General features: G+C 44.2%; 2 protein-coding genes across 3 annotated transcripts in view; one reads left to right on the top strand and one right to left on the bottom strand.

The window, feature by feature from the left end:
• Positions 1-848: 848 nt before the first annotated feature.
• LOC110537877 (mitochondrial import receptor subunit TOM40 homolog) lies at positions 849-5,913 on the top strand. Of its 2 annotated transcripts, none has more exons than XM_021624323.3 (10): positions 849-946; positions 1,453-1,664; positions 2,293-2,360; positions 2,576-2,668; positions 2,777-2,878; positions 4,215-4,320; positions 4,566-4,688; positions 4,787-4,863; positions 5,144-5,246; positions 5,385-5,913. In XM_021624323.3, the coding sequence occupies exons 2-10, from the start codon at positions 1,454-1,456 to the stop codon at positions 5,522-5,524; spliced, it is 1,023 nt and encodes a 340-aa protein (XP_021479998.2). In that variant the 5' UTR covers positions 849-946; position 1,453; the 3' UTR covers positions 5,525-5,913. The 2 variants fall into 2 exon arrangements, with proteins under 2 accessions (XP_021479998.2, XP_036798245.1); XM_036942350.2 differs by having other exon boundaries at positions 915-1,152.
• A 78-nt stretch (positions 5,914-5,991) lies between these two features.
• The window catches only part of bcl3 (BCL3 transcription coactivator), a 31,146-nt gene continuing 13,769 nt past the window's right edge, over positions 5,992-23,368 (bottom strand). The window contains exons 3-9 of the mRNA XM_021624309.3: positions 16,048-16,156; positions 10,467-10,668; positions 8,101-8,189; positions 7,835-7,912; positions 7,431-7,598; positions 6,933-7,038; positions 5,992-6,854 (exon numbers count right to left, since the gene is read on the bottom strand). Coding sequence (XP_021479984.3) covers positions 6,370-6,854; positions 6,933-7,038; positions 7,431-7,598; positions 7,835-7,912; positions 8,101-8,189; positions 10,467-10,668; positions 16,048-16,156 — 1,237 coding nt within the window. The 3' untranslated portion in view covers positions 5,992-6,369. The remainder of the gene's footprint in view (positions 6,855-6,932; positions 7,039-7,430; positions 7,599-7,834; positions 7,913-8,100; positions 8,190-10,466; positions 10,669-16,047; positions 16,157-23,368) is intronic.

Here is a 23,368-nt window from a genome sequence, read left to right as displayed (position 1 = left end):
CTGTGGCGATCCTCAGAGACAGTTTCATCATAGTGCTTGATGGGTTTTGCGACTGCACTTGAAGAAACAATGGACTATCGTTTCTTTGCTTATTTGAACTGCTCTGCCATTATATGGACTTGGTCTTTTACCAAATAGGGCTATTCTGTATACCACCTCTACCTTGTCACAACACAACTGATTGGTTCAAATGCATTAAGGAGGAAAGAAATTCCAATAAACTTTCAAAGGCACGCCTGTTAATTGAAATGCATTCCAGGTGTCTACCTCAAGAAGCTCATTGAGAGAATGCCAAGTCTGTATTAAAGCTGTCAAGGCAAATGGTGGCTTTGAAGAATCTCAAATTAAAATATATTTTGATTTAATTAACACTGTTACTACATGATTCCATGTTTGTTATTTCATATTTTTGATGTCTTCACTATTCTACAATGTAGAAAATAAAAATAAAGAAAAACCCTGGAATGAGTAGGTGTGTCAACTTTTGCCTGATCCTGTACATTCTACATGTAGATTACCCTTGGAATGTCTTGCCTCGATTGAATGACGCAACCGATTGGAAGGCGCAAAATACGCCTATTAATTTCGTATTCAGGTGCTAGTCAGAAGTAGGAAACTCGTAAATGTTGGACTTGCTAAATGGCGGTAGTTATACACGTGTTGCATTCAACCCATACCTCTGTGGTTCAAATATTTAGTGTTTAACTAGGTAGCAGCTCAGTCATTTCAGAGTTCTGACTAGGTGATCAACCCAGCACATCACGCAATATTTAGGGGATTCCTAGTGGTTGGATATGCTGGCCAATGGTAGTTGATTTTGTAGATACACTACCCAATCCATGGGGTTTTTGGGTGCGGTGGGCGGGCCTAAAATGTGCACCGGAAGCTTGTGGAACTTTGCCGGTGCGTAGCTTGAATTACCGTTGAACACGCACGAACAGTCAACGTGAGTAGCTCGCTAACACATTTGAAGCATGAAACGGACAACTGTGAAACATGTCTTTATTACAGAAAGTTGATGGTGTTACAGTTTTGTCTGAGGCATGTGCAGTGCTGCAATTGTTATCGCTAGGAACATTAGCAAGCTAATGTTAGCTCAGTCAGTGACTGTCAGTCAAGTCGACCAAATCTCAGAGCATTCCGAATTTTTCTGTACGTAAATCCGAGACACTCCATTAAGTATGATACAGTGTCTTACGTTTGGTATGGTTGCATAAGACAGATGGTTACTTGAGGCCAAAAAGAAAGGCCACTGTGGTTGGTATGGGTGGGCATATGCTATCCAGCTAACGTTACGTTTATGGCTTAAATACCCTTTGGCCTTGACCTAGCTGTGCTAGTCTTTGTCCCAGTTAATGCATAGAGTTGGCTAGCCACTAGCTAGTAACTGTTTACAGAACATCAAGTATCTCATCCCATCTCTCTCGTTGTCTCTCTCTCATTCTGCTTCAGCATGGGCAGTGTGTTGGCTGCCAGCTCCCCCACTCCCCCCCCTGCCCCAGGCAGTGGTGTTGTCCAGGGGGCCCCTGGGTTGGTGTCAGTCCCCCCAGGGTTCTCCATGCCCTCCGTCCCTCCCCCCTCTGTCCCCGGACAGCCAGCAGGTGAAACGGGGAGCCCCCTCCCCAACCCTGGTACTTATGAGGAGTGTCATCGCAAGTGCAAAGGTAAGGATCTTTGTCATGCGGTATGTCATTAGAGTTGTACAGGTGCATCCTTCCTGTTCGAATAGGCTGGGCAATGACATGGCAGATTTTATGCTCTATCGTTTGAGAGGTGTGTTTTTCCTCAGAATCAAAAAAATTTTGGTCTCATATTTTAGATTGTGTTCAAATAAAACTTTGTTTGCATTGAACAGTTTCTGTTCTGACCATAGACTTGGACTACTCTAGTGCCCAAAAGCCAGTTTTAGCAAGGGCAGCACCATTGAGGACTGAAACCATTTTGAAATCAACTGGGTGGGACTTGCTATTTGTAAAAGAAGGATCACATAATTCCTTCCGGGTCATCAGGAGGGATTAGCCAATGAATTATACGTGTGAGCAAACATTCCTTAACTGCAGGTGGCAGTAAATCGGCAACCTTTCTTTTATACCTGTTCAAATAACTCACTCCAAGTGGCAGATTGCACCCTTTCAGTTTGTTTACCAACTCAGAGTTAATAGAATATGAAAATTCACTACTTCCAAATGGAGTTGGCCTCAATGGCGGCGACTTTGCTCTCACAGACGCCATAATGGGACCGATACAAAGTTGGGTCCTCTAACTATCTCTGTGGTTCTAACGCCATTTCAGAGGTGTTCCCCATCCAGATGGAAGGAGTGCGACTGGTGGTCAACAAGGGCCTGAGTAATCACTTCCAGGTCAGTTGTGGAGCTAGAGGAATATATATTCTAGATGCAGCCAGTAAATTAAAGCCAGCGTTAATATGCATTCTGTTGCAGCTATTATAAAATGAAAAGGAACTATCTAACCCTCATGGCTGTAAAGTTCAAGGAGGTGATTGTCCTATTTCATATGGATCAGAATACTATATTGTTTGACACTTTATTGTATGTCTGCTGTATATGTTCTACAGGTCAGTCATACAGTTACTCTCAGCACCTTGGCTGAATCTGGCTACCGGTTTGGTGCCACCTACGTGGGCACTCAACAGACAGGACCTGCTGAGGTAAACTAACTGTCACTTGTCTGGTCTGGAAATCGTCTCTCAGCCACTTTACCCTTATATTATTATACTCTAATAATATTGTTGTTTCATGTGTTGAACCCCCCCCAGTCCTTCCCAGTCATGGTGGGAGACATGGACAACACCGGTAGTCTGAACGCCCAGGTTATCCACCAGCTCACCAGCGCCGTGCGCTCCAAAATAGCCATCCAGGTACGTCACTGAAGGCCACACCAGGATCAGGAAGTTTATGTAGACTACTATTCAAAAGTTTGGGGTCACTTAGAAATGCAAATGTTTTGTCCCTTAAAATAACATGAAATTGATCAGAAATACATTGTAGACATTGTTAATGTTGTAAATGACTATTGTAGCTGGAAGCGGCTGATATTTAAAAAATGATGGAATATCTACATAGGAGTACAGAGGCCCATTATCAGCAACCGACACGTTGTTAGCTAATCCAAGTTTATCATTTTAAAAGGCTAATTGATCATTAGAAAACCCTTTCGCAGTTATGTTAGCACAGCTGTAGACTTGTCCTGATTAAAGAAGCAATAAAACTGGTATTTTTTAGACTAGTTGAATATCTGGAGCATCAGCATGTGTGGCTTCGATTACATGCTCAAAAAGAAGAATTTTCTTCTGAAACGCATCAGTCTATTCCTGTTCTGAGAAATTAAGGCTATTCCATGTGAGAAATTGACAAGAAACTGAATATCTCGTACAATGCTGTGTACTACTCCCTTCAAAGAACAGTGCAAACGGTCTCTAACCAGAATAGAAAGAGGAGTGGGAGGCCCTGGTGCACAACTGAGCAAGAGGACAAGTACATTAGTGTCTAGTTTGAGAAACAGACACCTCACAAGTCCTCAACTGGCAGCTTCGTTAAATTGTACCCGCAAAACAGACACGAGTGTACTTGTCCTCTTGCTCAGTTGTGCACTAGGGCCTCCCACTCTTTCTATTCTGGTTAGAGACAGTTTGTGCTGTTCTGTGAAGAGAGTAGTACACAACGTTGTACGAGATCTTCAGTTTCTTGGCAATTTCTCACATGGAATAGCCTTAGTTTCTCAGAACAAGAATACATGGACGAGTTTCAGAAGAAAGTGCTTTATTTCTAGCCATTTTAAGCCTGTAATCGACGCCACAAATGCTAATGCTCCAGACACTCAACTAGTCTAAAGGCCAGTTTTATTGCTTCTTTAATCAGGACAAGTTTACAGCTGTGCTAACATAATTAGAAAGGGTTTTAAAATGATAAACTTGGATTAGCTAACACAACGTGCCATTGGAACACAGGAGTGATGGTTGCTGATAATTGGTCTCTATACGCCTATGTAGATATTCCATTAAATATCAGCTATTTCCAGCTACACTAGTCATTTACAACATTAACGATGTCTACACTGTATTTCTGATCCATTTTATTTTATTTTCAAAAACAAGAACATTTCTAAGTGACCCCAAACTTTTGAACGGTAGTAAATATTCAACTTACTGTTTATTAATCTGTGTATTTCCAATAATGTGTTTGCTATTTCAACAGACTCAGCAGCACAAGTTTGTGAACTGGCAGTGTGACCTGGAGTACCGCGGTGACGACTTCACTTCTGCTGTTACCCTTGGCAACCCAGACGTCCTCCTCGGCTCTGGTAGGATTGTTTTCTCATCATCAACACTGGTGGTCCATGATGCTGCAAAACGACCCATCTCTCCTACAAGCACATTTGTGTGGAAGCTTCATCACGTACAGCAATAATGTTCTTGTTACCCAGCCTTTTGATCACATGTTATGATGGCCTCTGTTTACAGAGTGAACAGGTTGGTTATTATTCAGACATGAGTCCTTTATTCTTGTGCTCTACTGTAACATCTATGATGATGTTGCTGTCCTCAGGTATTATCGTGGCTCACTACCTCCAGTCCATCAGTCCAGCCCTGGCGTTGGGAGGAGAGCTGGTTTACCACCGGAGGCCTGGAGAGGAGGGAGCAGTCACCTCCCTAATGGGCAGATACACAGGTGAGACCCACTCTGACCCACATCACCTTCTGTTAGAGCCAGGAGTTTTTTTACTGGTCAGGTCACTGAGATTAATATTCTTCTGGTTTTTCCTCCAGGCAATAATTATGTTGCCACATTGACTCTAGGGGGTGCCGGGGCTCATGCAACATACTACCACAGAGCCAATGACCAGGTACCCAAACTAAGCTATCACCTCTACCTTGCCCCCAGTCTAGACCACAAAACTCCTCAAGTTTTAGTGTGGATCACTGTGCAAAATAGTTGGGAATCCACTGGTAGCGTACCATCTCTCGACCATGACTATATGCACAGTACCATCCCTCTCCTATGAGATGTGCTTAATGGAAAGTTTGACCATGGAGGTGTTAGCCCACTGAAATACTTGAGGCTATGTAGCACCACAGTGCTAGGTTTGTTTGTGAGACCATCTTGTTGTCGTTCTACCAACGCAGCTGCAGCTGGGGGTGGAGTTTGAGGGCAGCATGCGGACGCAGGAGACCGCAGTATCGTTTGGGTATCAGCTGGACCTCCCTAAAGCCAACCTGCTCTTTAAAGGTAAGCCACTGTCTGTCCCACGACAGCACAGCTATTCAGTCAGACCTCTAGGGTTAATTGAGTTGAGCCATTTGTCAATGAATGTCCCAGGTCTGAATTATTTCCTGATCTGTCCCTCCCCTCCATCCCTGTCTCCAGGTTCGGTAGACAGTAACTGGGTGGTGGGGGCGGTCCTGGAGAAGAAGCTGCTGCCCCTGCCTCTCTCCTTGGCCCTGGGAGCCTTCCTTAACCAAAAGAAGAACACGTTCCAGTGTGGCTTCAACGTCACCGTTGGCTAGACCTCCAGCCGCCTCCGACACACTGGGTCGTGCTTGGACCAGCACTTGTCATGTATGTATCTACTGGATTCAGAGACTCTCCTATACTGTGAATTGTGGGGCAGAGAGTTACTCTATACCAAGGAGCCAGGCCTACATATTGTAGCACAAGTGTATTTCCTTACAATCGATACATTCTTTAGGAAAGGGAAAAAGCTATATTTTTACCAAACTTCAGAAGCATTTTGAATACATTATCTTGGTCCTAGAGTCATGAAATGTTCAGAGTACACGGAGTGCAGTTACTGCTTTTGATACATGTAACAAACATTGGCAGAAATGGAGTTGAGGTTTTCAACAGACCGTGATGAAATGTATTTAGAATCATAAATAAACTACTTTTGTATTTTTGGCTTTTGATGACGTTAAAGACCATTAAGGTCGTGCATGTGTCCGTGTGGTGCTGTATGCATGAGAACAAATAGCAGTGCATAGAAAAATATTTATTCTTGGACTTATCAATTATTCAAAGTAAACAACAGTGAGCCTGAAAAATAATGAGTTTCAAGTAAGGTAGGAGCTCCAGTTTCCACACAGCCCATCACACACACACACGGTGATAACAGTTCTGAATGCAGTCTATTCAGGAAACTGCGATAACGTTCATTCTTCCAGTGTAGGTTTCATTGCATTAGTCCCTTTACAAATCCATATGCATCCAGCTGAGCGCTAGAGGAACATAATCATACCAGCATAAGCTCTATAGTCCAACAGTAGTAAATAAACTGTTCCTCTTTGTTTTAAGCTCAAGTCCTTCTGGTCACCAACCAATAATTCAGCAGGGACACTGAAAGCGCACCTCTTTGTCAACCGTTACCTTTGCCCATGCTGACGCTCGTGATGGAGACATCTGATTGGTCGCTGGAGGACCGGGATTGGCCAGGGGTCATTTGGGAGGCAGTGGCTGGGTAAGGGATGTTGGTGTGGAGGACGATAAAGGGAGGCTCTGGATAAAGAGGTCTCTGGACTCCAGGGGAGTAGTAGGCTAGTAAATGTCCTATTTGAGCATCGGTGATGGGGGACTGGTGGTGCATTGCTGGAGGGTAGCTGTAGGTCCTTCTCTGGGTCATGCTGATGTCCACTGCAGTCATCCTGTCGGAGTCAAGCCTCACCGGCAGCTGCTCGCTCTCCTGGATCTTCATTGGAGACTGGCGGCCTGACAGGCTCTCTGCTGATTGGCTGTGAGGAGAGGGAGTGGGAGGTGCCCGGGGGGAATGGGATGCGCTGTGGTGAAGAGGCGAAACTGTGGGAGTGGCCAATGGTGAAAGGCCTAGGCTGGGAGATGGGGAACCTGGGGACAGAGGGGTGTGATGAGTTTACTGTGTGCCCGAATGCATGATGCACATAAGTGTACTCGTCTCACCATTACCTCTGTTCTGTGAGTGGGGTGTGCTCCTGTGTGGTGAGGCTGGTACACACTGTTGAGCTTTGGGCTGCTGGTTTCTGGAGCCCTTCCCTCGTAGTACATCTGTTACCTGAGGACAGAGATCTAAAGGGTTAGGTTACCTGAGAGGACACACATTAACAGTGCTGCAATGACAACTAGTGAGTTCACGGCATCTGTGGGGCCAGCTACTGAGTGATAGCATTCCTTAGATTATTTGTGTGTTTTATTGTAGGTACGATTTGTCATTGTCAGTTTGTTACTTTGCCGCTGATAAGAAATTTGTTATTAGGTACAGCCACTAGAGGGAAGCACCCACAAGGATTAGTTCAGTCCTATGTCCACACTATTGTTCATTTAACCTACTAACCTCAGTTTTTATTCTCCTATACATCCGTAAAGCTATTGATTAGCGTGAAACAGAGGAGAGAGAAAAAAAAGACCCTCTTCCATAGATCCAGTGTTAATTTTCTCCCTCCTCACCATCTTGTTCTTGGCCACCATCGCAGGGGTGTCATTGTGGTAGTTCTTCACACTGCTGTCGGCTCTGTTCTTCAGTAGCAGCCTGGCTGTGTCTACCTGGCCTCGCCCACAGGCACTGTGCAGGGCCGTGTTCCCACTGTACGACTGGCCATTCACATTACAGTCATTCTGAGGAGGGGGCAGGAGATTGATGAGAAGATATAAGCGGTAAAAATAAGTAACATGGTCAGTCTTTGACGATGTGTAACTAGACAGTCACTTAATGTTTTTCTTGCAAATTATTTTCCCAGAATGAAAAGAGAAACCTAAAAAGGGGAACAGGGGAGAACCTACAGACCATTTTAAATATAGATGAGCTGACTTCAGTAGAACAGCTGAGTCACATACAACACACGTAGCCTTACCTCTATGAGGAAGTGCACCATGTCCATATTGTGGTTCTCTACTGCGTGTATGAGAGGACTGTGGCCACTCTTGATGTCCTGCTTAGAGAGAGGAGAATGGGGACTCTGTAAAGTGGAACTGGAATTCATCTAATGAGTATTACCTGGTATTTAGTAATTGGATGATGCAGTAGGTTCAGTATGCCAGAATAACTCAAAGCCCATTTGAAATGGCCCAGCATTAAGGGGAGAGATGGAGAGTTAGGTGGGGGAGGAAGGTGACTGACCATAGCATTGATGTCCGCCCCAGCATCCAGCAGTATTCTGACCAGCTCCTTGTCTCCACCCTGTACAGCTAGGTGGAGAGGGGTGAGGCCTGGAGAGAGGGGGGAACAATAAGCAGTTAAGAGAATCACACGCACACACGCTCCAGAGCCCATGTGTATTCTAGGGGCTTTCTGCTGTTTTGAGTTCAAGGCAAACCATGCTGTGCCCAGACTTGTCACACAGACCACCACAGCAGGAAATGCCCTCTTCCCCTCTGCCTCACACACCCACCACGGGACCCACAGCCTGAGTCAAACAGGGGAATGTGAGAATCAATAATACCAGTAGATTAATCTACAATCATATCAAATGGGTAGGTCACTTTCAGTGCAATTCGATTCAACTTACACAACTTAAGTCAGTCAAGCAACCATTTGAAGTGTGTGCTACATAACGTTAGTATCTGTGTCGCAACTCAAATATTCCCACATGAATATGGGAATTCCCATATTATTAGGCATAAATGTTGACAACATTGTGGGGGGGTTACTTGCTTTATTTGGGTTAGTAGTATACATCTCACCGTTGCCACTTCTTGTAGACCCCCTTCAGCCCCCAGCTGTGCCCTGGACACCATATGTGACTTGATTGCCCCCCCCCCATCTATCTTCAGAGTTCGTACTGTTAGGTGACCTAAACTGGGATATGCTTAACACCCCGGCCGTCATACAATCTAAGCTAGATGTCCTCAATCTCACCCAAATTATCAAGGTACCTACCAGGTACAACCCAAAATCCGTAACCATGGGCACCCTCTTAGACCTCATCCTGACCAACCTGCCCTCCAAATACACCTCTGCTGTCTTCAACCAGGATCTCAGCGATCAAGTCAGAAACCAATATTCTGTCAGTTTGAAAAAGCTAGCTTTCTGTTAGCTTTCCTAACAGAAATTTGCTTCCTGTAGCACTAATTCCAAAAAGTTTTGGGACACTAAAGTTCATGGAGAATAAGAGCATCTCCTCCCAGCTGCCCACTGCACTGAGGCTAGGAAACACTGTCACCACTGATAAATCTCAGATAATTTCAATAAGCAATTTTCCACAGCTGGCCATGCTTTCCCTCTGGCTACTCCTACCCCGGCCAACACCTCAGCACCCCCTGCAGATCTCTTTTGTATTGTCTGAGATCCCCAAAGATTGGAAAGCTGCCTCGGTCATCCCCCACACCTTAGACCCAAACTGTTAGACCTATAGCCATCCTGCCCTGTCTTTCTAAAATCTTTGAAAGCCAAGTTAATAAACAGATCACAGACCATTTCGAAACCCACTGTAACTTCTCCACTATGCAATCTGGTTTCCGAGCTGGTCATGGGTGCACCTAAGCCACACTCAAGGTCCTACACGATATCATAACCGCCATCAATAAGACAGTACTGTGCAACCGTCTTCGTCGACCTGGTCAAGGCTTTCGACTCTGTAAATCACCACATTCTTATCGGCAGACTCAATAGCCTTGGTTTCTCAAATGACTGCCTCGCCTGGTTCACCAACTACTTCTCCGATAGAGTTCAGTGTCTCAAATCGGATGGCCTGTTGTCCGGACCTCGGGCAGTCTATAGTGGTGCCACAGGGCTCAATTCTCAGGCCGACTCTTTTCTCTGTATACATCAATGATGTTGCTCTTGCTGCTGGTGATTCTCTGATCCAACACCATTTTGTATACACCTGGCCCTTCTTTGGACACTGTGCTAACAAACCTCCAAACAAGCTTCAACGCCATACAACACTCCTTCCGTGGCCTCCAACTGCTTTTAAATGCTAGTAAAACTAAGTGCATGCTCTTCAACCAATTGCTGCCCACACCCTCCCGCCCGACTAGCATCACTGCTCTGGACAGTTCTGACCTAGAAAATGTGAACTACAAATACCAAGATGCCTGATTAGACTGTAAACTCACATCTGCACATATCACTCCAGTATTAATGCTAAGTTGAAATAATTTTCGCCTCATGGCCTATTTATTGCTTACCTCCCTACATTTGCACACACTGTACATAGATTATTTTGTTATTGACTGTATATTTGTTTGTAACCCTGTTTTTGTCGCATTGCTTTGCTTTATCTTGGCCAGGTCGCAGTTGTAAATGAGAACTTGTTCTCAACTGGCCTACCTAGTTAAATAAAAGTCAAATAAATAAAGATCTATTATTGGTTTAGCCAAGTCATGTCTGGCATGACTACCACAAAGGAGCTGGCTATAGCAGAAACACTGTCAATTAGGTCATATTGGAAAGTTCAGGGGAATTTTGAATTGATGAGTTCAATTTAAATGAATCCCCTGAAATGTCTCAATTGAATCGATCCCAACATAGAAGTAATAACTTACCCTCATAGTTCCTGACCTCCAGGCAAGTCAAGATGGAGGGGTGGGAAAGCACCACAGAGAGGCAGGCCTGCTGGCCGTGTTCACAGCAGAGGTGGACCGCTGTCTGACCGTTACGGTCCAGAGCCCCCGGATCAGCACCCGCACGCAGCAACGCCCCCACCAGCTGGGCCTGATGGGTAATGACAGCCAGATGAAGAGGGGTCTGAGAAAGAGGGAGATAATTCATCTTTAGACAATCTCATTAAACAAGAACATTTGAAAACCAGGAGCCTCATAAACGTTGGATAAATGTTACTCAATATCTGCTGTCACCATTTATGAAAAGACTGCGCACGTACAAAGTATTGATTTATAAACTTGGCGTACACCATACATACGCATGTTTCCCTTTATAGACCCGTTCTGAAACTGTGCTTGTGAACTTACATTAAAACACCGGCTGAAAAACGTCCCATCATTCATGGTGACAATAACGCCCTTATTTGCTGTATACTTTGGAAGTATTCAAATTAGGCGAGGCCGTTTTCTAAAGGCAATAGCGAACTTGATCCAATGTCTTTGGAAGGGATTGTAGAATGTTAACTTTTGCAGTAACATTTTCTGTAGTCCCAGGCTATCTGACCATTTATGAAAGACAACTGCAAATTGCTGTGGACCTTCATTTATTTAAATAGGCAAGTCGGTTAACATTCTTATTTACAATGACGGCATAGCCTGTCCAAACCCTAACGACGCTGGGCCAATTGTGTGCTGCCCTATGGGACTCCCAATCACGGCCAGTTGTGATACAGCCTGGAATCGAACCAGGGTCTCTAGCACTGAGATGCAGTGCCGTAAACCTGTAAACAGATCGTTTTGAATTTAATAGGGCCTAATGATTTGCATTTACTTTCTCAAATCTACCCCCTTTCCCCTTTCTACCTCGTGAGTATTAAACCATCACAGAAAAGGTGAGGCATTTTTTTTATGCAATGATCATGGAAATTAAAAATAATAACCCAGGATTTAGATGCCTATTTCTAATTATTTTAAAGTGCTAAGATAAATAGACTCTCACTAAAGGCAAATGATTGAATCTTGTTATTAACCTGTTTATTATGAATAAGTGTGTCCATATCCCCTATTTGTACAAAATACTAATCTGCTTGTAATGCAATACTTCAACCACTAGACAATGTGCATAAACATGGTCTAAAGTTTGTGGGAAGGTGAGCACATTTCCATGTCAAGCTTAGTTTTTATAAATGCCAACTTTTGCACATACGCACACTTCATAAATGAGGTAAACCATTTTGTTTTAACCAAGAGGAGGAGGAAGAAGGATAGTGTATTACTCCTGTTAATGGAATCGCATCTCCATCCTGTTCACAAGAGCTGATAAACGATTGGCTAGATAAGGTTGGACATACGCCCCCAAACAAACCGGAGCTGCCCAGTCACGGCAAAGAAGGCTTTCTGGCTTTATCAGCATTAGACATCGGCAGACAAAGATAAAACGCCACACAGGATGGTAAACACACCGTCAAAGTCCAAAATGCAAAACAGCTAGGAGATGGCTTCCACCAAGGTCAGGGTGAAGATACAGCCCCATATGGGTTTTCTTGTTTCAAAATTAGATGCACCTAAAGTAGTTGAAAGAACTAATGCTTTTTCGAGCCAGGTCGGATGTGATCAATGAGGTAAAAACCTGTTTGTCTCAAGTGACCGGAACAGCCCATGTTGTGTAGGAAAGCCTGGGACCCGGCCCAGGTGATTCCAGAGACATGCCACTATGCAGGGGATTGCAGATTCCAACACAGGTTTACTGAAAGCACTTGTGCAATCTAGGATGTTCCAGAGACTATGGCCAATGATTAATTGATTCATAAAACCCGATTTGATAAAGGTAAATGTTAACTTTGTCAGTGGTCCAATGTCCAGAGACATTCAGAAAGGGTTTAGGGAAGCCGCTTGATCTGGAATCTATCATTGTTCAGTATGATTAACCTCAGTGGTCAGGATGATGTTCATTTAGTTTCACTTTGATTCAGGAAAAGCACGTACTTAGTGTGAGGGGGGGCTATGTTCCAGTAAAGAACAGCAGCAAAATACCAAAGCAGTGGGGGGAGAAAACACTGGTGAAATGCCGCCAATGTCTCAATGCCAGTGGCCCTCACTGCCTGAGAAAACACTCCTACTTCCCTGAATCCTCAGTTACTCATGACTGATCTCACACACACTCGAGTGTTTGACCTCCCATGAACTACCAACAGTCTGACTCGGTCATCTTGTGCTTCCTAGAATGTACTGGAAGATGAAGCCGTAAAGGACGTAACCATCAACATGTCACAATAGTTAATCAAAAGGCCAAATCAAAGCTTTTATGATGGTCCAAAAACACTCAAGTTCATTGAGTTTAGTTCTAGCTTCCTGTAAACCATTCCAGAATGACAAACAAAAACTGCACAGATAAGAGGGGCAGAGAGTGGGGAGGGAGAGAAGGGGGAGCACAGGGTAAGAAAGCCAGGGAGAGGAATAGCTGGAAGTGGTATAGAGGGGAGGCAAGGGGATAGATGGGATAAGAGGGAAAATCCCTTCCCTCTCCCCTGCTGGCTGTGTCCAGAGTTACATTCCAATGAAATTAGCAGATAAACCAGAAGAACAGAGGAGTGGAGGGGAGAGTTCTAGGTATGAGGAAAAGCCTTGAAGGGGTGGGTGTGTGCCAGACAAGGATACAAAGAACAGGAGGAGGAGGTAAAAACAATATGAGAAACTAAAGGTGTGGATTTAATCCCAAAATCCCAGACATAAACTATCCAAATCCAAGTGTCATTAGTAACCCTTTGAAGTAATCAATCATTCTTTTTCAAAGTTTTAATGGAAAAGTAGGTAAAGTGTGTTTTATGGTTGCGACCAGGTCATCATCACTGATAACGTTGTTCCTGTCATGATCTGTTTGCATAGGTTCCGCATATGCATTCAACAGCCTGGCTGGCAAATGGCCTGTCCAAATCTGGTCCATAGTCCATATCTGACCCATTGCAATCACTCAGGACAGCATCTTCTCATTTTGAGGGATAACTGCAATGTTGCATGCCTTGTCTGGGCAGTCACCTAGATCCAACATATCCAGAACTCAAAGTGAAACTAAAAGAAAGAACAGAGTAGAACGTCAGGTAGAACAAGAACTATGTATGTGTATCAGTATGTGTACACCTGGATGGTCACTATTGTTGCCGTCAACATGTTTACTCATTCTATGACCACACTGAACAAAGTTGAGTAATTGCAACCTTAAAGATGGTGTACCAAAAATCTTTGTCCCATCTTTAACATACTTTTACTAACCTTTTGTTTAGGAGCTTTGATGCAGCCATCCTCTACTTCCTGGTTGCACCATGAGAAAACAGCTCTGGTCATGTGACAATTTACACATTTCATTGCTACCCTTTATTATTTCAATATTTTCTGTAAATGCATTGATGTAACATTTATAGAGCCGTATAACTGGAAACGTGTTTTACGGTCACTATTGTGACCGATGGGATTAAATAGGTTAATGTTATAGTTGTGCAACTTCCCAGGAAAGACTAACAAAGGCCCTTAACATACCATGGAAGAGCTCATTCTACTAGTTATTTTGCATAATTTATGCAATAGGAGGGGTCAACTCACAATGTACTGAGATAAGATCAGAAGGAGACAGCGACTAGAGCAGAAAGGGAAAGTCCCTGATTCTACCCTCAACCTCAGCAACAACTTATGTTGAAACAGTGCAGAGCGGGGGGGGGGGGGGGGGGGGTCATGTGACTTCTCAGAATGAGGATACTAAGTGCACATACACATGCACTGTAGAAGCCTCACACAATACACTGCATGCCACAAGCATACACACACAAAGCGGCAACAGTAGCGTTAAGGACATGGTCATTTTGCAATATCTGAACAGTTTCCAGGGAATTTGCATAACCTAACATGGGAGTAACATTGGCCAGAGAATTGGGAAGTGCACCAGCTAGTAGATGTCAGTGTTTGGTTAGTAGTAGTGTCAGTGTTTGGTTGGTTAGTAGTAGTGTCAGTGTTTGGTTGGTTAGTAGTAGTGTCAGTGTTTGGTTGGTTAGTAGTAGTGTCAGTGTTTGGTTGGTTAGTAGTAGTGTCAGTGATTGGTTGGTTAGTAGTAGTGTCAGTGTTTGGTTGGTTAGTAGTAGTGACAGTGTTTGGTTGGTTAGTAGTAGTGTCAGTGTTTGGTTGGTTAGTAGTAGTGTCAGTGTTTGGTTGGTTAGTAGTAGTGACAGTGTTTGGTTGGTTAGTAGTAGTGACAGTGTTTGGTTGGTTAGTAGTAGTGACAGTGTTTGGTTGGTTAGTAGTAGTGACAGTGTTTGGTTGGTTAGTAGTAGTGACAGTGTTTGGTTGGTTAGTAGTAGTGACAGCTGTTTGATACTCCCACACTGTTTCATAGCACCAGTGCTGCAGCTGATCTGGTAGTCGCACAATGTGCACATGCAACTCAGTACTGATATTAACTCTGTCAAACCGTTGAATTAAAGTGACCACTGAAGTATTGTTTGGACTGCACAACACATTGAATTGCTTAGAATGGCTAGAGAATGTATTTTTTTGCTGACAAAAGAAAATGTAAAGGTATTGTTTTTAAGATGTTTATTTTGGGTTACAAACTATCCTATATAGTAATTTACTTGATTATCACTGACAAATCTAATAAACAAAAAAACTGGTTATCAGGCTTGGCAATAGGGTCATTTTGTTATCTAACACAGGCCTATCTGGTATGTCACATCATTGTGGCGAGCATCACGTCTCTCAGCCTGGACTGAATCTCACATGACACGAACGTATGCAGCCTGTCTGCTAGACTATACACTACAGACAGGATATCACTGTAAATGCTGGTGAGAACACACAACAAACTACCGACGTTATTTCTGGTAAGTGAGCGATGTGTTGTCTGAAACCCCAGTTGGGTGTGTGTGTGTGTGTGTGTGTGAAGGGTTCAGGGTGATTTCTCTGGGGTGATTAGGCAGACTAACAAAGCTGCAGAGGGGATGTGACATTGACAGGACACGATGGCACGCTGGAGGGGGGAAGAGGACTCATTTGAAAGTGATGGGAAAAGGGCATGAGGTATTGATGAACAGAGCACACAACATCACTTCAGAACACCCAGCCCTGAACAAAGGATACCAATCATAGCACATCCTCCCAAGCAATAGTTTTGTGCGTGTGACTTTGGCCTGCGGTAAGCACAGGTAACCAGAAACTACATTTCTTCTGATAACCGGCAGCCGAGAGGTAGGTGTCTACGGTAAAGAGGCTGGGCGAGGAGGAAATCAAGGACTTCCTCTATCACAACTTTCCTTGTTGTGATCTAAAATCTGCAGTGAGTGGGAAGTGTGTGTGTGTGTACTTCCTACATTATCAGGACCCCAATGTCCTAACAAGGTAGAACAACATTTTTCAGGTCGAGTTTTTTTCAAATGCTATTTTAAGTTTAGGGGTTTTGGGGTTAGGGAAATAGGATTTTTACATGCAAAAGTCCTGACATTTCTGAAAACAGCTGTGTGTGCTCGAGCATGCATCTCACCTGTCTCAGGTTGTTATAGATGTCCAGGTCTGTGTGAACCAGTCCCAGGAGAAGGATCATTCTTTGGATCTGAGCTTCCTGCCCCTGCACCACTGCTATGTGAAGAGCCCTGTAACACATGCACCGGAGTCAAAACTACACACAAATAACAGGTACACATACATACAAACTATTTAAATGCACACACAAAATTGACACACTTTCACACAACTCCAGCATGATTGTAAAGTCGCTGCTTATATGTCATGACACAGAAACCCACTGATGCCTTAACTAACCTTTAAGCCAGCTAACTAACACTGGGCCAGGATAGGAACTGATTGACTGACCTGAAAAATCCTATGGCCTACAAACTGACTGACACACTAACTGGCATGTGATGGCTGACTCTGTAAAACACAATTGCGGTATAAAGTTTACACAAACCTACAATATGTTGACAAAATCAGGCTAACCCATAAATGTATCTCACCGGTCTGCCCCTGCACCATTACTGAATGACCGAGCACTGGCCAACTTCACTTGACCTGACCTGATTCTCCACAACTGACAGTTAGGCTGAGAGAAGAGCAGTCTGGTGCGTGACTCATTACAAAACATGTTAAACTGATCAAGTTGACTAGGAAACTGATATTTATATTGTATGTAAAGTGAAAGAACAGAAACAGGCAAGAATGACAGGAGTTCTTGAATTTATATATATATATTTATACATACACATTCGAATGGTAGTGCGTGGGTGTATACACACCCACTACCGTTCAAAAGTTTGGGGTCAAATGGCAGCTTCATTAAATGGTACCCCCAAAATACCAGTCTCAACAGTGAAGAGGCGATGCTGGCCTTCGAGGCAGAGTTGCAAAGAAAAAGCCAGCTCCTTTCTATTCTGGTTAGAGCCAATTCCAGTTTCTTGGCAATTTCTCGCATGGAATAGCCTTCATTTCTTAGAACAAGTTTCAGAAGAAAGTGCTTGGTTACTGGCCATTTTGAGCCTGTAATTGAACAGACAAATGCTGATGCGCCAGATACTCAACTAGTCTAAAGAAGGCCAGTTTTATTCCTTCTTTAAATCAGCACAACAGTTTTCAGCTGTGCTAACAATTGCAAAATGGTTTTCTAATGATCAGTTAGCTAATCCAAGTTCATCATTTTAAAAGGCTAACACAATGTGCCATTGGAACACAGGCGTGATGGTTGCTGATAATGGGCCTCTGTACGGCTATGTACTGTAGATATTCCATTAAAAAAGGCAGTTTCCAGCTACCATAGTCATTTACAACATTAACAATGTCTACACTGTATTTCTGATCAACTTGATGTTATTTTAATGGACCAAAAAAAAAAAAAGTGCTTTTCTTTCAAAAACCAGGACATTTCTAAGTGACCCCAAACTTTTGAACGGTTCTGTGTGTATATATTTTTGAACGATAAGTGTACACACACACACACACACACACACACACACGTTCAAAAGCTTGGGGTCACTTAGAAATGTTCTTGTTTTTGACACACACACACACACACACACACACACACACATACATATATATATATTTCAGAAGCTAATTTCAGTAAACACCCGTTTGGTTTGATGTAATTTCCTGTTGTGTGACAATGGCACGGCCCTCTGTTTTTGGGAAGATAATCACCATTAGAACTACGGTCTCCATTAGGGGCTTTGTGTGTTTTCATGTCTTTCAGCTTCCTCCAATGAATATCGATCGTAAATGCAGAACAAGAGAAAAAAGGTTGACAGGAAATTGGGTAGGGACATTGAGAGAGTAATTTAAAAGTACCTTTATGTAAAAGTAATTTATGGTAATCAGATTTGTTTACTTCCTGATCTATTGTCCATTACAACAGACTAAAGAACATATTGGTGTTTGGCATGTCTACCTACTGCACATACAACTAACGTCTCAGGAGATGAGTAACAACATATTTGCATACTGCAAAGAGGAAATGGAAGATAAAGAAAATACAAAACAAATTTAGCGGAAAACCTTTTTAAGTCTCCAGCATCTACCTTGGCTTTCTAACACTGGTCACAAATGATACGTGCTGCAGGCTTACACAATACAAATGTAATGTCCCGAGACAAAAACATGTCATTCTCTTTCAGAGAGTTGCGAGTTGATAATGTCATACATTCCTCCACATAACTACACCGAACAAAAATAAACACGTGTTGTTTTCATGAGCTGAAATAAAAGATCCCAGAAATGTTCCAAAAGCTTATTTCTAAAAATGTTTACATCCCTGTTTGTGAGCATTTCTCCTTTGCCAAGATAATCCATCCACCTGACAGGTGTGGCACATCAAGAAGCTGATTAAACATGATCATTACACAGCAACTGTTCAGTATCTGACCGTAAGGCCCTACAGAGGGTAGTACGTACGGCCTAGTACATCACTTGGGCCAAGCTTCCTGCCATCCAGGACCTATATACCAGGCAGTGTCAGAGGAAAGCCCAAAAAATGGTCAAAGATTCCAGTCACCCAAGTCAGACTGTTCTCTCTGCTACCACATGGCAAGCGGTACCGAGCGCCAAGTCTAGGACCACAAGGCTCCCTAACAGCTTCTACCCCCAAGTTAAGACTGATGAACAATTAATCAATTAAATGGACACCGACTATTTACATTGAACCCCCCCCTCCCTCCCTCCCTCCCTTTGTTTTTATACTGCTGCTACCCCCGCACATTTACTCAGTACCGGTGCCCCCTGTATATAGACTCGCTATGTTGTTATTCTACTGTTACTTTTTATTCATTTTGATTTAGTAAATATTTTCTTATTTATTGAACTGTACTGGTGGCTATGGGCTTGTAAGTAAACATTTCACAGTAAGGTCAACACCTGTTGTATTTGGCACATGTGACAAATAAAATTAGAATTGACAGGTGCACCTTGTGCTGGGGACAATAAAAGGCCACTAAAATGTGCAGTTTTGTCACAACAGTACCACGGGTGTCTCAAGTTGAGGGAGTGTGCAATTGATATGCTGACTGCAGGAATGTTCACCAGAGCCTTTGCCGGATAACAGCCCATGAACACAATTTAATTGTATCAATGGCAATTTGAATGCACAGAGATACCGTGACACGATCCTGAGGCCCATTGTCATGCCAATTATCCTCTATCACCAGAGCCTTTTGTTCAGTAGAAATTGTAGTACAAGTCCATAGCTTGAGCCAACAATTCCCTTAGCATCAACAGTGAACACAGATTTAAAATATATATAAAATAACTTACAACTTATGCTCTGGCTCGGTGTACGACAGCGTGTCCCAGTTCTTGCCAATATCCAGTAACTTCGCACAGACATTGAAGACGAGTGGGACAACATTCCAAAGGCCACAATCAACAGCCTGATCAACTCTGAAGGAGATGTGTTGTGCTGAATGAGGCAAATCAGTCACACCAGATACCGACTAGTTTTCTGATCCAAGCCTCTACCTTTAAGGTATATGTGACCAACAAATGCGTATCTGTATTCCCACTCATGTGAAATTCATAGATTAGGGCCTAATCAATTTATTTCAATTGACTGATTTGCTTATATGAACTAACTTAGTAAAATATTTGAAATTGTTGCATGTTGCGTTTTGTATTTTTGTTCAGTAGAAATTGTAGTACTAGTCCATAGCATGAACCAACAATTCCCTTAGCATCAACGTCAAAGTGAACACAGGTTTAAAAATATATATAATAATTCACAACTTATGTTGGAGGGCTCGTGTGTGAGATAGAGAGAGGTCATACAGCTTAGCTCTGTTTTACCAGGCAGAGAGAGACTGACTTGACAGCTGAAGTAATATTTGGGTGCCAAGCCGAAACATTACATTCTTTCTGAGATTGATTTAAGGCAAGTTCTAACAGAACACTTATCAGCATACGGCCTTGGGTGGATCTCATTATTGCCTCTCTTAAAGACAGGTGCGTACCTACCTGCACTTATGAGTAATTAAACCTAACATTATGCATTAGGAGTATATTGTGTTATACAGGGCAGTATGTTACTAATACAGACTGACCATTGAGACATTGTTCATCTCTGATCAACCTGTGTCACCGTAGACCTTCATATTCAAACAGAGTGGCTGGGTGGATGCATCTTTCACAACACAATCACAACACAACACGTACAATGCATAGCACAGGTGTGGAGATATGTGGTAACATTATACAGAGCCTGAGGTTTGGAGGCGGGTGTTTGACTGACGTCAATGCAAAAGGCAGGTCTAACCAATCACAACCAGCCATCTCATTCGTGTAGCTAGTGTAACACAGACCAAAACATGTCAACAAACCATAGCCAATACAACCTTGTTTTCCTCATTTCTTGTTCAACTTGAGTAAACAAATCTTTCACATAGAGAAAGACACAATAGGGATGACAGTTTGTCTTTGTAAATGAAACCCATCTCCATACAAGTGTAGTTGTAACCGGCACTGTGGTGAATGATGCAACTGAAGATGACCACAAGACAGTCTCATAACAGTAAAACGTGTGACAGTGTTGACGCCCCTCTCTCGCAATCTGACCTGACTAATGGCCATACAGCACAGTGAAGCCACTCAGCCGTCTGATCAGTGTGAAAAGCAGAAATTGTTTGGCCGTGTGTGTCGGTTCTTTCCTCAAAGCTCCCCTTACCGGGTAAGTGAGAACCACCCATCACCTTACTGTGTGTGTGTGGGGTGAGGGGTGGTATTTGTACGGTGTGTGTGTGTGTGTGTGTGAGGGGTGGTATTTGTACAGTGTGTGTGTGTGGTGAGGGGTGGTATTTGTACGGTGTGTACAAATACCACCCCTCACCACACACACACAGTACAAATACCACCCCTCACCACACACACACACACCGTACAAATACCACCCCTCACCACACACAACGTACAAATACCACCCCTCACCACACACACACACACCATACAAATACCACCCCTCACCACACACACACACACACCGTACAAATACCACCCCTCACCACACACACACACCGTACAAATACCACCCCTCACCACACACACACACCGTACAAATACCACCCCTCACCACACACACACACCGTACAAATACCACCCCTCACCACACACACACACCGTACAAATACCACCCCTCACCACACACACACACCGTACAAATACCACCCCTCACCACACACACACACACCGTACAAATACAACCCCTCACCACACACACACACAGTACAAATACCACCCCTCACCACACACACCGTACAAATACCACCCCTCACCACACACCGTACAAATACAACCCCTCACCACACAAATACCACCCCTCACCACACACACACACAGTACAAATACCACCCCTCACCACACACACACCGTACAAATACCACCCCTCACCCCCCACACACCGTACAAATACAACCCCTCACCACACAAATACCACCCCTCACCACACACACACACACCGTACAAATACCACCCCTCACCCCACACACAGTACAAATACCACCCCTCACCCCACACACACACAGTACAAATACCACCCCTCACCACACACACACACCGTACAAATACCACCCCTCACCACACACACCGTACAAATACCTCCCCTCACCACACACACACACACCGTACAAATACCACCCCTCACCACACACACACACACCGTACAAATACCACCCCTCACCACACACACACACACCGTACAAATACCACCCCTCACCACACACACACACACCGTACAAATACCACCCCTCACCACACACACACACCGTACAAATACCACCCCTCACCACACACACACACACCGTACAAATACCACCCCTCACCACACACACACACCGTACAAATACCACCCCTCACCACACACACACACCGTACAAATAACACCCCTCACCACACACACACCGTACAAATACCACCCCTCACCACACACACACACCGTACAAATACCACCCCTCAACACACACACACCGTACAAATACCACCCCTCACCACACACACACACCGTACAAATACCACCCCTCACCACACACACACACCGTACAAATACCACCCCTCACCACACACCGTACAAATACCACCCCTCACCACACACACACACCGTACAAATACCACCCCTCACCACACACACACACCGTACAAATACCACCCCTCACCACACACACACACCGTACAAATACCACCCCTCACCACACACACACACCGTACAAATACCACCCCTCACCACACACACACACCGTACAAATACCACCCCTCACCAGACACACACACCGTACAAATACCACCCCTCACCACACACACACACCGTACAAATACCACCCCTCACCACACACACCGTACAAATACCACCCCTCACCACACACACCGTACAAATACCACCCCTCACCACACACACCGTACAAATACCACCCCTCACCACACACACACACACCGTACAAATACAACCCCTCACCACACACCGTACAAATACAACCCCTCACCACACAAATACCACCCCTCACCCCACACACCGTACAAATACCACCCCTCACCACACACCGTACAAATACAACCCCTCACCACACAAATACCACCCCTCACCACACACACACCGTACAAATACCACCCCTCACCACACACCGTACAAATACAACCCCTCACCACACAAATACCACCCCTCACCACACACACACACAGTACAAATACCACCCCTCACCACACACACACCGTACAAATACCACCCCTCACCCCCCACACACCGTACAAATACAACCCCTCACCACACAAATACCACCCCTCACCACACACACAGTACAAATACCACCCCTCACCCCACACACACACACCGTACAAATACCACCCCTCACCACACACACCGTACAAATACCACCCCTCACCACACACACCGTACAAATACCTCCCCTCACCACACACACACACACACACACCGTACAAATACCACCCCTCACCACACACCGTACAAATACCACCCCTCACCACACACACACACACCGTACAAATACCACCCCTCACCACACACACACACCGTACAAATACCACCCCTCACCACACACACACCGTACAAATACCACCCCTCACCACAAACACACACCGTACAAATACCACCCCTCAACACACACACACCGTACAAATACCACCCCTCACCACACACACACACCGTACAAATACCACCCCTCACCACACACACACACACCGTACAAATACCACCCCTCACCACACACACACACCGTACAAATACCACTCCTCACCACACACACACACCGTACAAATACCACCCCTCACCAGACACACACACCGTACAAATACCACCCCTCACCACACACACACACCGTACAAATACC

Source organism: Oncorhynchus mykiss, chromosome 2, assembly GCF_057628025.1.
Source record: "Oncorhynchus mykiss isolate SJ-2025 chromosome 2, ASM5762802v1, whole genome shotgun sequence".
Lineage (NCBI taxonomy): Eukaryota > Metazoa > Chordata > Actinopteri > Salmoniformes > Salmonidae > Oncorhynchus > Oncorhynchus mykiss.
This window is presented reverse-complemented; position numbering and strand designations above follow the sequence as displayed.